This window comes from Panicum virgatum, chromosome 4N (assembly GCF_016808335.1).
Source record: "Panicum virgatum strain AP13 chromosome 4N, P.virgatum_v5, whole genome shotgun sequence".
Taxonomy (NCBI): domain Eukaryota; kingdom Viridiplantae; phylum Streptophyta; class Magnoliopsida; order Poales; family Poaceae; genus Panicum; species Panicum virgatum.
The window spans coordinates 45,901,342-45,915,136 of NC_053148.1; the positions used below are offsets into that span (position 1 = coordinate 45,901,342).

At 45.0% G+C, this 13,795-nt stretch overlaps 1 protein-coding gene and 2 long non-coding RNA genes across 3 annotated transcripts; all 3 read right to left on the reverse strand.

Moving 5' to 3' along the window:
* Window positions 1-185: 185 nt before the first annotated feature.
* LOC120668403 lies at window positions 186-7,475 on the reverse strand. Its single transcript, XR_005672427.1, has 3 exons — window positions 7,275-7,475; window positions 2,343-4,375; window positions 186-660 (listed from the first exon to the last, which is right to left on the reverse strand). It is a non-coding gene; the product is annotated as an uncharacterized LOC120668403 (long non-coding RNA).
* Window positions 1,571-2,333, reverse strand: LOC120668404. The gene is made up of 2 exons (XR_005672428.1): window positions 1,891-2,333; window positions 1,571-1,779 (listed from the first exon to the last, which is right to left on the reverse strand). It is a non-coding gene; the product is annotated as an uncharacterized LOC120668404 (long non-coding RNA).
* Window positions 5,680-7,268, reverse strand: LOC120668401. Its single transcript, XM_039948102.1, has one exon. The coding sequence runs from the start codon at window positions 6,358-6,360 to the stop codon at window positions 6,031-6,033; it is 330 nt and encodes a 109-aa protein (XP_039804036.1). The 5' UTR covers window positions 6,361-7,268; the 3' UTR covers window positions 5,680-6,030.
* Window positions 7,476-13,795: the final 6,320 nt, after the last annotated feature.

A 13,795-nucleotide genomic window follows, 5' to 3' on the forward strand; every position in this document is an offset into this window, starting at 1 on the left:
TTAACAGTAAAGTAATTCTTGGAATATCGTCCCAAATATATGAGTCATATCAACACAAATCTATAAATAGCCACAATTATTACATTAGTCAGATCGATGCTGTTTGCAAACCTGCAAATAAATTATCAAAATCATGGCAACCCCGTTGAGCAAAATCACATGGAAACATAGGTCAAACATAGTTATTTAGGAGTAAACACGATCTTGCCAAATACTAAACGGCATACCGCCCATGCCGGAAATGTGTATACAAGCAATGCAAATTCACAACCAAAAGACTGAGCCAGGTGCTCTGGGCATTCTCGATCGGTGGTCCAACATATCCTGGAATTATTACAAACACAGATTTGTTCATTCGTGTGATATAATAACTAAGCTGAAACCATTCGATCGCGCATGTCGCAGAGCAACATGCGCGGGCATGGACGCAATCGATGTACTCTCCCGTCATCTCTGCATCATGGCGCGAAGAATGAGGCAGATTGCACACAGGAACACGACGAACATGGGAAGCTCTGGAGGGAACAGTTGGTCCTTGGAGGCAGCGTCGATATGGTTGTCCAGAAAGATGACAGAAGCAGCAAGCACCAAGAGCCAGTACGCGAGCCACTTCTTCTGGACAGGGTTCATCTTGCCAGCTGTTGCGCCCCCTTCCACCTGCTGATCATTCAATTCGTCATCAGAATGTGGTGGTAGAAAACGCGAATATGTCATACATGCATATATTATCCTGGTAATAAGGAAGCGCGAATATGTCATACATGGAGGGCATGGACATCAAAGGTTTTTATTGTCGCATGTGCACACAAAAAGGCGTCCATTTATACTGAAAATTATTGTTAATCAAGATTGTTCCTAATTAAACGCGTGCAGTATAAATGGATCATGTGTTATTTAAGCATGATCAATGCAAACTAATCCGGTCAATCGAGCTGTCTAAATGATACGTTTGACTTTGACGTATGCACACTATTGAAGGTTGATATGATGTTAACTACTCATATGGGAGTGATGAGTCCAGCCAAAAAAAATAAATTAAACAAATTACATGCATGCTTAATTTAACAATTGATTGTGATGATTGACCCTGATCGCCTATAGATGATGCAGTTACGTAATAGTATAGCCTGACTATACTGATAGAAACAATTAAATTTTAGAAGTATAACCCCACGCTAGTGATTGAGTTCATGCACAGACAAGACGTACTACGGAGCAGTACAAACATAAACTTGTGTCCAAACTCCATCTTAGTATTTTAATCTTGAACTTAGTTTGTTCTTTAACTCTCCTAAAAGACAGTGGGCTGCATAAGTGTCGGTTGTATAATCAAATCTGTTCGCAGATAAAAAAAAGCAGGTAGGTAGTACACCCAAATTAAACTATTAGCTTCCATTTTTTGTGGCAGTTTTGATGAATTTTTTGTGGCAGTTTTGATGAATTAGCTAGGATGAGATCTTGAAATTTTTTTAGCTAGATGTAGGATAGGGATGCACTAATGATCAAGTATATTGTGGACACTTGCTTAGATTGGATTGCCAATCAAAGATGGTAAGATGATCTAGTAGAATTGCGAAAGAACGAAGCCAAGATCCAATATTTCTCCCACCTTTTCCTACTATACGTACAACTTATGTTTTTGCTGGAAGGACTGGTAAGATTAAACTGATCTGAGAGACAATTAATCCCCTGAAAAAAATCATGGAAAATAGGGTGGTTTGGCATGATCTGAGAGACAATTAATCCCCTCTTCCAAGTCCGGCATGATGTGCTTTTTGCCTGCCGCCCCCACATCATATCACCCATGAAACACAGAACAGAAGAAAAAAAGAATAACGGAAAAGAAAATACGTAAGGATGGATTCCGTGTAAATTAGTAGAAGCACATACCGTCTACTGTGATTGTTGAGCTTGGTGAAGCCGTACCCTCTCAATCTCGTAGTCTTCCTTCACGATTTTTGAGAATTGACCGATTAGGTAAGAAAGGGTGGGGAGACGGAAGGGGCGGGTGAGAGGAAATGGATCGGAGGAGGAGGATCACCAGCAGATCGAAGAAGAAGAAGAAGAGCGAAGGAGGAGGAGTAGCAGCAGGCCAGCAGCAGCAAAGATCGAAGGGGGAGTAGTAGGAAGAGAAGGTGGAGCCTTGGGGGAGCAGGCGAGCAACAACAGAAGAAGAAGAGAAGACCGAAGCAAATCGAGGAGCGAGGCTTGGACGGTGTTGCTCGAGGAGGAGGGGCGGGAGGGGAAGGGGGGATTAATTGAGAGAGAGAGAGAGAGAGAGAGAGAGAGAGAGAGAGAGAGAGAGAGAGAGAGAGAGAGAGAGAGAGAGAGAGAGAGAGTACGCGGAGCCGGAGGTGGAGTGAGGCAAGGGCAGCAGCGAACCGGCCGGCCGGTCGTTTCCATTCCATTCTGTATGCTTGCATATTGGGCCCCATTCGTATGATGATGACCCGTCTGCAATGGCAGCTTTGAAACGCAGCACGCATCATCGTGTAGATACATATATGTGATTGGCTCCATCAATCTGTCAAAAATGAAAAGTAAAAGGCACAAGAAAAAAAGATCAATCGGTTTAGGAAATGTGGAATGAGATGTCTAACTTAAATAATATATCGTTTCATAATAAGTAGTTGGACATCTTGGTGGCTAGAAGTACACTTATATTTTTAGTTGACGGGCTATTATCGGCTCCAGGTCATTCGTTTATCAACATAGTCCCTCTCTGTTTTTATTTACATGTCGTATTAGGTTTATCTTAAGTTAAATTTTGCAAGCTTTGACTAAACTTATAGAAAAGAAATAATAAGAGTTATAATATAAAGTTTGTTTCATTGAATCCACCACGAATTCAAAGTATATGTTGATAGTATTGTTGCTATACTTTTCTATAGACTTGGTCAAAGTTTGTCAAGTTTGATTTATTAAGCAAAAACTAATACGACATGTAAATAAAAATGGAGAGAGTAGATATACATGGGAATATAATGATCCAAACAAAGCTACTAGTGCTAGCCAAATTAACATAAGCATGCACACTCTCATAAGGTCAGTATCAGTGGGGAGTACTGTCATCGCACAGTTGCTAAGACTGTGAACTAAGTAACCCAGCCGAAGTAGTGTCATGGTGAAGACACTCCACTCACATCCCATGTCACTTTTCCTTCTCTCTCTTCTGTAATGTCAGCAAATTTAATACTCACTCCCATAACACTCTCATTGAGATTGACCTAATAATCACATGCACAATAAAAGATTAGCTGAGGGAGGATCATGCCGATGACGAGCAAATTAAAGACGACCATGCATGACATGGCCGGCAAGGAAGCAGAGAGAATTTAAGAAGCATATATGCAACTTTGCTTAGTAATTTCCTATTTATACAAGGTATATATGGTGATCGGTGAAGCATTGCAAAATGGAGCCGGCCAGGCGTTATCACATCCATCTGCATGTCAAGCCAGCAGTGAAACGGTTTGGTCTGGCACAGCGGTACACCGTACACGTCTGCATGCACCCCTCTCTATCTGCTGCCACATACAATCGCGAGAGCTAGTAGCTGCTGTGAAGTACTTGGTAGTTGGCATGTTGTGCGCCTGTGCGTGCTAGACTGATTCTCGTACTTGTTGGCATGCTGTGAATGGATAGGAGTACGTACTTTTCAACATTTTTATCCAATAATAAGATCGACTTTTACATCCACCACCACCAAATCACGAGCAATAATAAGTCACTACAAATCTACAATAATGCTGCCTCTCGCTCGAAATCCAGCTAGCTATACGACATCCATATATACTACTCAGCGGCAGATGCACAGTGGGGCTGGGGGCTCCAGCCCCCCTAAAGCAAATAATTACACTAAAATTACTGTAGCAAAATATTAAATCACCATTAAAACTTTATACAAATTAACAACTTCATTGATTCAGCCCCCTTCTTCTCCATCCTCCCTCCACCACTGATACTACTATAGTGCAACCTGACAACTAGGGTATAGGTTCAACTACCAGTACCATAAATATGGAGTATATAGTCATAGTTTGCATGCTTAAAAATGGCACTAAACGAAAAGAACTGGATAAGAAAAAAACTCATAGTTCAGTTAATTAGGTTACATTACCAATATACAGCAAGGGCACTACTGCCACGGTGCCACCGATGCCACTGTTGCTCACCTGCAAAATACTTACTGGTGGGGCGATCTCTGTTTGCTAAAAGCTCCATCTATGATCATAACTGATCATCCTGAACCTTTTTTGATTATGCATAAGCCGGTTTATGAGGATGTGATCAGGTAACAACACTTGTACGGAGCATATGTCTCCTAGAAAACCGGCCAATACACTGTCTATGATGCATGCCACCATGGCACCATCTGCACAAGATGTGTGTTTGTTATTGCCATCGATACATAAAACCACCTTTTTCATGAGAAGAAAAATGGTCAAACTAATAAAAAAATTACTTGCACATAATGTCTGGACCAGAGTGTATTATGATCCAAGATAACAATTAGGACATCATCATGAAAACTACAGCTAAATTTCTCACTCACAATCCTCGCTTTGAACATGATGGGTAACAATCTCATCAATTAGCAAAAGAAGCTTCTGCTACATCAAACAGAACCAAAATAGGGGAGGCCACACAACAGTACACGAAAACCGAAGGGATGCCACCTAAATTATTTATATGAGCTGCAAATTAAATCATCCTTACTCTAGTTTTATATTCTAACTCTATGGGCAATTGAGCATGCATGCTAAGGAATGATATCTTTATGCACATGTTGATGCATATCATTTGACATCTCAAAGAAAATAACTTAAAATTAAGCAGCAGTGGCTCCACTTGTTATGATCATGTCATGTACATGTTTTGAAATGCTGTGTTTGTACGTTCTCTATTTAAGAACACACTCTGTGACATATATAGTACAACGCATCAAGTTGAAACTCCTAAATTATTGGGCTAAATTGGTAATACTGTTTCATAGGTGTACCTAGCTAGTTGCCTAGGCTCTGATAATAGTTGAACTTGACAATTAGCTTGAAAATCACACATATGGAGTATGTATATAGTCATAGTTTGAATACTTGGAAATGGTCAATAGCATCCTGTGAGTACCAATAACACATCAATGGAACACTGTCACTCCACTCATATGTGGTCGATCATGTGGAGCCATGCCCTCTCATATTACCCTGTAGTGTGATATTTTTTTTTTTGAAAATGAACCAGAAAGAGTTTTGTTGTTCTTGTATTAATATAGGAGAGTGAGAACAAAACAAAAGGCCTAAGCCAAAAGAAGATCAAAAAAAGTTGAGGTCCAGCCTAATCTTCTGGCCATAAATCCCCTGTAGTGTGTGATAATGCAGAGACAGTTTGTGGAGCAGTGATCAGGCAAATTAAAAGTGTTCTGAATCCAGGTGGGGGTTTAGCAGTAGTGATCAGACAAACTAAAAGTGTTCTGGTAATCCAGGTGGGGGTTTCTCTCCCCTTCCGTAGAACCATAAAAAGAAGACCCTGCTGTCTCAAGTGCTGGTTTTACATTACAAAACAGGAAACGAATCCCATTTCTTTGTCGTCAGAATAAAGAGGCAGGAATTGATCTGATTTAGGCAAGACATAGGACAAGTGTGATTCATAACACAAGAACAGAATTACGACACCATTCAATGTAATAATCACAGCTTAATTACTCGTTTCCCCCAATTTCTCTTGGTCAGACCAGATCAAAATGGAGGAAACATCGGTTCATCACGAAGGCCAAAAGGGAAATTTGTGGACACTGAACGCCATATTCAGAGGAAAATTGGAATTACAAGCCTGGTCATTGGGTATGGGACGTACGTGCTTGTATATGAGCATACAATTATACATATACACAACACAAGACATTCTCTCACAACTCACACTAGATCTACAGATCGACCAGTCAAAAGGGCCCAAAAGAACTAGAAATGGTACAAGGAGCAATTTACTCGCTCGCATCGCCGATTGCTGAGTGCGGATCTAGCAACTAGCTAGCTAGAAGTACCCCCTGAGCGCTTCCTCCACGCGAGCCGCAGCGCGGCCGGCGCCGCAGAGGGTGAGCAACGCCAGCGCGGCGCCGATGGTGAACAGGCCGTACCCGGCCAGGACGTGCTCCGGATTGGCCGCGCGGTTCAGGACGGTACCATGGAGCATCACGCAGCAGCCCCAGGCGAGGAAGAAGAACGAAGCCTGGAGGCGGCGGTCCTCGAGCTTGATCAGCTGCCTCAGGGCATCGAGGCGGCCTCCCACTCGGCCCCCGGCTGCTGCTGTTGCTGCTGCTGCGGCGGCGGGTTCGTCGCGGATGCCGCGCTTCGGCGCCTCCATGGATCGGATCGATTAGGTCAGATCGGAGGTGGCGGCTAGGGTTCTCGTGTTGCCTTTCGAGCAGCCTGTTGCTTTCTTGTAGAGACTAGAGAGTGTGTGCGTGGAAGGTGTGTAGCTCGAGCTGGGCTTTGAGGGCCCAATATGGTGCCTTGGACTGCAAGGAAGATGTTAAGCGGGCCTGGTCTTTTCCCACAAGCGAAACTCTCATGGGCCTCATCGATACTATTGGGCCTATTAGGCTGACCAACTACACGCACACAAGAAATGGGCCGCGTCCTCTCAAAGAAAAAGGGAATGGGCCGCGTCGGCGCTTCGGCTCCACTTGATTTGTATTGTTGGCTGAGCATGACCGCGCGGCCAACCACCGTTGACCAACAAGATTTAGATCTGCGTGGCCGCCGGGTAAGGATCAAGGCATCAAGCAATTCTCCACGCTGCTTTTGTTGATGATTATACCACCTTAATCTGTTGGTTCTTCTTTTTTTTTTCCTTTTTATGAGCTCGAAGAAGAAAGATAAATTTCTGACTAACTGCTCAAGCTATGAGATAGACAAGATCGTCTCATGTTTACCAGACTCACGCAGCTAGCTAACCCCCAAGAAAATCAGAGAAAAAAAGACTGCTGAACCGTGCTATCTAGCAGCTAGCTACCATGCATGCCGCAGAAACGGGAGCTAGCACTACAGATATACCAGACTCACGCAGCTGTTAATGGACCTAGCTCTCTCATGCATGCATGTACCAAAAAGGCAAAAGTGAAAAATCGAGCAAGACGTAACATAGTGAATTGCTTAATTTCAGGGGATGAAAAGAAAATAAAAGAAAAAAAAGAAAGATGGGAGACGCTGCAACGTCGAGTAACCTTGAAACCATGCAAAAACGAAATCGATCGAAGAGCTAGAGAAGGGACGTACGTGCGGGCGGTGCCGAGCGGGAGCACGACACGGCCGGGCAGCCGGCCGGCGTGCTGCCCTGAGAGTAGGATGATCGATCGGAGGTCGTCGGAGCTGAAGCGCACCGCGGCCATGGACGACGACGAATGGTAGCTAGCTAGCTAGCGCGCTTATTAGGAGGCCAGATATGTATGGTTTTCAATTAGTCGCCGTCGGTGGGTCCGGCTGGCAGGCTGGCTGCTGGAAGACAATTTATTTGTCAGGCGCCAGCGCCACTCATCTTCGTGGATCTAGTCATTAAGCAACAAGTGGGGCCTTCTGTTAATTTGATTTTTTGTGTGTACTCCGTCGGTCCATCCAATAGGGTACAGATCAAACAACGTGCTAGCTGTCAGTACGAATGCAGATGCAGGCTAGTCCAACGCCAGGAACAGCGACCGGCCGGCCAAGCCAGTAAGCGGTCGCACGCGTCGCACGGAATCGCTCGCTCCTACTGTAGACCTATACAGAGCCTGTCTCTGTCGTCGCTGTCGGCAATTCGGCAGGGCCTTCGTTTAATCGTTTCCACGGCTCGTCTTTTGCTCGTCTCACTAAGGCTTTCTCCAACCATTCCCCCCATCCAACTCCCCCCAAACGTACTATTTACTATATTTTACTACCTCCCTCCAAAAGATTCCTCCCCCTATAACTCCTTCTCTCCAACCATTCCCTCCATATCTATTCCCCCTATATACTATCACTCATTAACTAACTATTTAATTAACGTTTTTGAATTTAAAAAAATCATATAGTATTTGTACTATCATAATACACATTATCATCGTGTTACGGAGCTCAAACGGGATTAATATCATGAAGAAACGGTGTGATTAGAGATATAGGGGGAGTTGAAACTCACCCCTTACGTGGGGGGAGTTTCAACTCCCCCCGTATATAGGGGGAGCTGTGGGGGGAGCCGTTGGACAGCTCGCTCCCCCCCCCCAAAGCCCCCCCTACGTAGGGTGGGGGGCGCTTTAGGGTGCCCCGTTGGAGAACGCCTAAGGCTTTCTCCAACCATTCCCCCCATCCAACTCCCCCCAAACGTACTATTTACTATATTTTACTACCTCCCTCCAAAAGATTCCTCCCCCTATAACTCCTTCTCTCCAACCATTCCCCCATATCTATTCCCCCTATATACTATCACTCATTAACTAACTATTTATTTAACGTTTTTGAATTTAAAAAAAAACATATAGTATTTATACTGTCATAATACACATTATTATCGTGTTACGGGGCTCAAACGGGATTAATATCGTAAAAAAACGGTGTAATTAGAGATATAGGGGGAGTTTCAACTCCCCCCATACGTGGGGGGAGTTGGCGTGGGGGGAGTTTCAACTCCCCCCAATATACAGGGGAGCCATGGGGGGAGCCGTTGGAGGGCTTCCTCCCCCCAAAGCTCCCCGTACGTGCGGGGGAGGGCCCTTTACGGGGAGGCGTTGGAGCTAGCCTAAGCTAGCAAACCTGGACTGGTTGGGCCGGAGCAGCAACAGAGAGGCCGAATGTCTGTAATCGGGGCCTGCGGCTGGTGCAAGATTTACGGACTGCACAGGCCCAGCTTCGAAAAGACTCTCCGCCAAAGCTTTTTTTAATGGTTCTCCGTCAAAGCTTATAATATAAAGGTATATACAGTAATTCATCTTCCAAGAAAAACACAACTAATAATACTAATACTCCCACCATTTCAAATTATAAGTCATTTTAATTTTTCTAGATTCGTATCACCCTTTATTTTAAATGCGTAGTACAAATTATATATCCTATAGAAAAGATACAATAACCTATAATTTGGAATGGAGATTGAGGTACGAGCTTATTATTTGGAACAAAAACTAACGCAGCAACCTTGGAGAAAATGCATCGCAAAGAGTATATGGAGATAGCACACCAAAGCTCGCGCGTGAGCCGGCTAGCTGCTCGCGCTGCCCATGCGCGCGAGCGAGATGGTCAGAATAACGGAGCTAGTTCCATGGGGAGGAGCAGGTGACTGAGCACGACGGCGGCGGCGTTGGCGGTTGCGGCGGCAGCGAGCGCGGCTGCCTGCGGGAACCGACCGGCCACCGGCACGAACGAGAGGAGGCACACGCCAAGCAGCCAGGTGAGGAGGCCGAGGAAGGCCACCAGCAGCGTGGCGGCGTCGCCGCCGTCGGGGTTGGCGACCACGGTCGTCGTCGTTGACACGGAGGCGGCTGCTCCTAGCAGCATGAGGGCGCGCGCGCCGTCGATGAGGAGGCGCTCGTGCTGCCACTCCTGCACGACGACGGCCGGGCGAATAGGCAGCTCTCCTTGGTTGGCCATTGGTGTTGGCCTGCGCCTGCTGCTGCTGCTGGCCTGGGCTCCGGCGCCTCTTGTGCAGTTATATAGGGCGCGTTTGGTTTCCTGGATATGTCTTGCCCAGGCTCCACGGATGCAACAACATGACGTTTGGTTGCCTGGTTGAAGGTACGAGCCTGTCCCTCCGCATGCAAAAAGAGCCAGCGAGCTCGGCTCTCGGGGAACGAGAATGGAGTCCGTTTCTCCAGAGCCAGGCCGGCGGGGTGCAACATATTAAGACACTAATGATAGGATTAGCAAATGATTAGCATAGTTAAAGGTATATTAGTATATTTTATGATAGATTAAGACTTAACGTGTTAAAATAGGTGTTAAATAGTAAATTAAAATTAAAATAAATATAATCTCAGTATGTATTTTTGTATCTTAATTTAGAACAATATGTACTAGTGCAGCCAGCCAAACATCTATTGCACTCGCTCTGTAGAAATCGATCCAGTTAACCAAACATCGAGTCCTTGCATGCGTCGGGCCTGTCCCAATTCAGCCTGGTTGCTAGATGCGAGCCTGGCTCCACCCAACAGCCAACCAAACGTGCCCATATTGTAGTAGCCGGGTGCCGGGAATCCAGCGCTGCGTGGGTGCGCGCGCGGACGCCGGGCGGTGGCCGCGGGCCCGCCTCCCGCCAAGAAGAGTACGCCACCATTAAATGTGGTAGTGATGGAACAAAATCAGTAAATGAAAACAAATTAGGATTCTAGAGGCCACAGACTGACATTAATCCAATTCACCGTGTTCGGTTTGCTGGATTTGTACCGGGGATTGGGATGGCGTCACCATCGGCGTCATTGGTCGTGGCCTCATGGGAGTGGCCCCGGGTGGCAGGACAGGAAGTCCTAGTCGTCGACGCCCAACAGCGCAAGTGCAGCGCTCCGCGGCACTTTTATCTGGTCATCCAATTGCACAAACTAAAGTGCATGGGTCCAATTATATTCAACGAGCCAAACCTTTAGTTTTTTTTAAAAAAAACGGTTAACCCTGCTTTTAATAGGCATCATATAAAGTTTTGCAGTACATGGAGGCTAGGGTTACACTACTACAAAAACAGCCATTTGTCCCGATTCCATAGGGCCATTTGTCCCGGTTTTGGAACCGGGATTCGCCGGTCCGGGACAAAAGGCTGGAGGCTTTTGTCCCCGGTGGGAGAACCGGGACAAAATGTCCCGCTTTTGCATCCCGCGGGATTCGATCCCAAGACCTCTTGTCTAGTGCATGGTTTCCTTGCCAACTCACCTAAATAGTACATGTGACTCAGTATAGAATAACTTCCTTTTGAACTGTCACGTGGAGGAGCCTTTTATCCGGGTTGGTAACACCAACCGGGACAAAAGGGTCATTTTGTCTGGGTTGGTGCCACCAACCGGGATAAAAGAGTCACCCTTTTGTCCGGGTTGATGTTACCAACCGGGATAAAAGAGTGGGGCCTTTTGTCCCGGGTGGCCCCACTCTTTTATCCCGGTTGGTAACATCAACTCGGACAAAAGGGTGACTCTTTTATCCCGGTTGGTGGCACCAACCCGGACAAAATGACCCTTTTGTCCCGGGTGGAGCCACCAACCGGGACAAAATGGGGACATTTTGTCCCGGTTGGTGGCTCCACCCGGGACAAAAGGCCCCTGTCCCCCCTGCTGGTCCGGCTAGCCGTTGGATCCGGGACAAAAGCCACCTATTGTCCCGGGCCCAAAAGCAATCGGGACAAATGACCTGTAACAAAGGCCTATTCTGTAGTAGTGTTACTAGCAAAAGAAAACAACGTACACACCATAAAAAAACAGAACAACCTGTTCTACATCCCTGACTTCCAAACCTTTAGTTTAGGGAGAGTGTTCGGTGCTCCTTTTGAAGCAAACACGAGGATACTACGCACGACACATCACAACGACGACGCTTGATGATGAGAGGTTAAGTTAACTAGGCAAACGGACAGGTGCTCCAAGAGGGTGGCTATATGCCTAGTATATATCACCGAAAAGCGACATATTTCCCTGCCGTCGTCGCCTGAAACGTGCGATCGGCTCGATTAATCGATAAATTAATATTAGATAATGGGCCCAAGAAAGAGCGTGGGCCGCCAATTATCACGTGCGCGCTTGTATACCCGTCTGCTGTCAACCAAAAACTACGCATGCATGCTAGAAACACAAAATTTCTGACATCACCCCATATGCAAAGGAAATTCAAACTTAAAAAGTCACAAATCTTGAACCGAGCATCCAAATTAAATTTCAATTGCATTGTTGGATTTCTTGCAACAAGATCTTCAAAATAAGACCCTACTTGACTATATTTTGACAAAAACAATTTAAATCATTTTTATTAAGCTGAAATGTATGTTTAGTCAAATATGTCCGCTTAGAACAATTATGAAAACTCATGGAAAAAATTGCACCTACAACAATTTATATGCACCGAAGAACAATATATGTATCCTGAACATATTATAAGGACTCATATAACAAGATATATATACACGGAACAAATTATATAAAATTATGTAATGAATATTTGTACACCTTAGAGGGATCATATGAACTTGCAGAATAAATATTTGTACATCTAGAGAAATTATATGGACGAAACAAATATTTGTACACTCAGAATAAATTGTATGAATTTAGGAAACAACAGTTTGTATAACTACAGCAAATACTATCATATACCAGGACCAAATACTATATGGACAAATAGCAACTCTTATAATCTATGAAAAAATTCAAATGGATAAACTTAAGCATAGAAAGAAGCAAGGGAGGAATGTAAACTAAACAAGAATAAAATAAAAAGATAGGTAATAAATAGATAAACAATTTAATATATATGGAATAGAAAGGTAAAGTAAAATTATTATTATATAGAAATGAGGGGAAACCAAATAAATTATAATATTAAAAATAAGATAAAAGAAGCATCAAATATTAATGTATTTCTAGCACTTATGCACATAGTTTGAGAGAAAGAAAGATGCATATTGGGCCAAATTAATCTCACCGAATCCTTCAGATTGGACTCCTTTTGCAGAAACAACCTCCCCAGTCCCCACTCTACTGAAAATCGCGTAATTGATCTTGATGCCAAAGTAGTAATCGAAACTACATTTTGCACATAATATTGTCCCTTCAAAAACAAAATAGTATATTATTGGAATGACAGATTTAATGATTAATTAAGTCCTTGCACATCTGACTGACACTGCTAGAAACAACAACAATAGAAAAAATAACTTCATTGAATTGGCCTACAACCAATATTGGGCTGGGTCTCGCTCTAGCCATGGCCCAGGAGTGGTGGTTGGGCCAGTGAAGCTGATACGGATGTAATTGGAGGCCTAGAAAACGGAGGTAAGGGTCCAGTATCTCAAAGTGATGTGGACTTTCAATTCGCAAACACGCGGGAACACCACGCGTACTGACTTCTTGAAATAAATGAGAACAGAGGGAGCAGAAACTAGGTCGTTTTTTCTTGAATGAAACTTGGAAGAGGAAAAATGTTGACGAGGAGGACGAGAAGATGACGTTTTTCTGGAAGAAGAAAAAGACTTGATATTGGGCAGCTACTGTTTACTGCTGTGACGTTCACGTCTTGCATGCATGTGTGCTTACAGCTGAATATGTGCAGGAGTTCAACTAAACATTAGACAAGAAACCTGACGATAGTTCGCACCAACACACACAGTGGTACAGTTCCTTTTAGTCTGACGCACATGGTATTTTAAGGGCCTAAAGCTACCAGTGAGGCAGTGACCTCGCTCTCGGTACAAGTTAACACCACACTGGATGAACGCCTGGCAATTCCATGGCGAACACAAGGAGATACGACAGCAATCATCGTCAGAGAACTCAGAGACAGTCGGACAGACCAGCAGAGCAAGCTGGAAAAAGACGCCAGCAAAACACACCACAGCGTAAACCACGGCTGCCGAACTAGTTCCAGATCAGGGCGAAGCAATGCTTGAGGACGGCGTTGGCCATGGTGGCGCCGACCAATGCGGCCCGAGGGAACCGGCCTGCCGCTGGCACGAGTGACAGGAAGCACACGCCAAGCAGCCAGAGGAGGAGGCCGAGGAAGGCCAGCGCGGCGTTCGCGCCGTGGTTCCCCACTGCCGAGATGGCGGCGGCCGCGCCCAGCGGCAGCACCACGCGCGCGGCGTCGAGGAGGAGATGCTC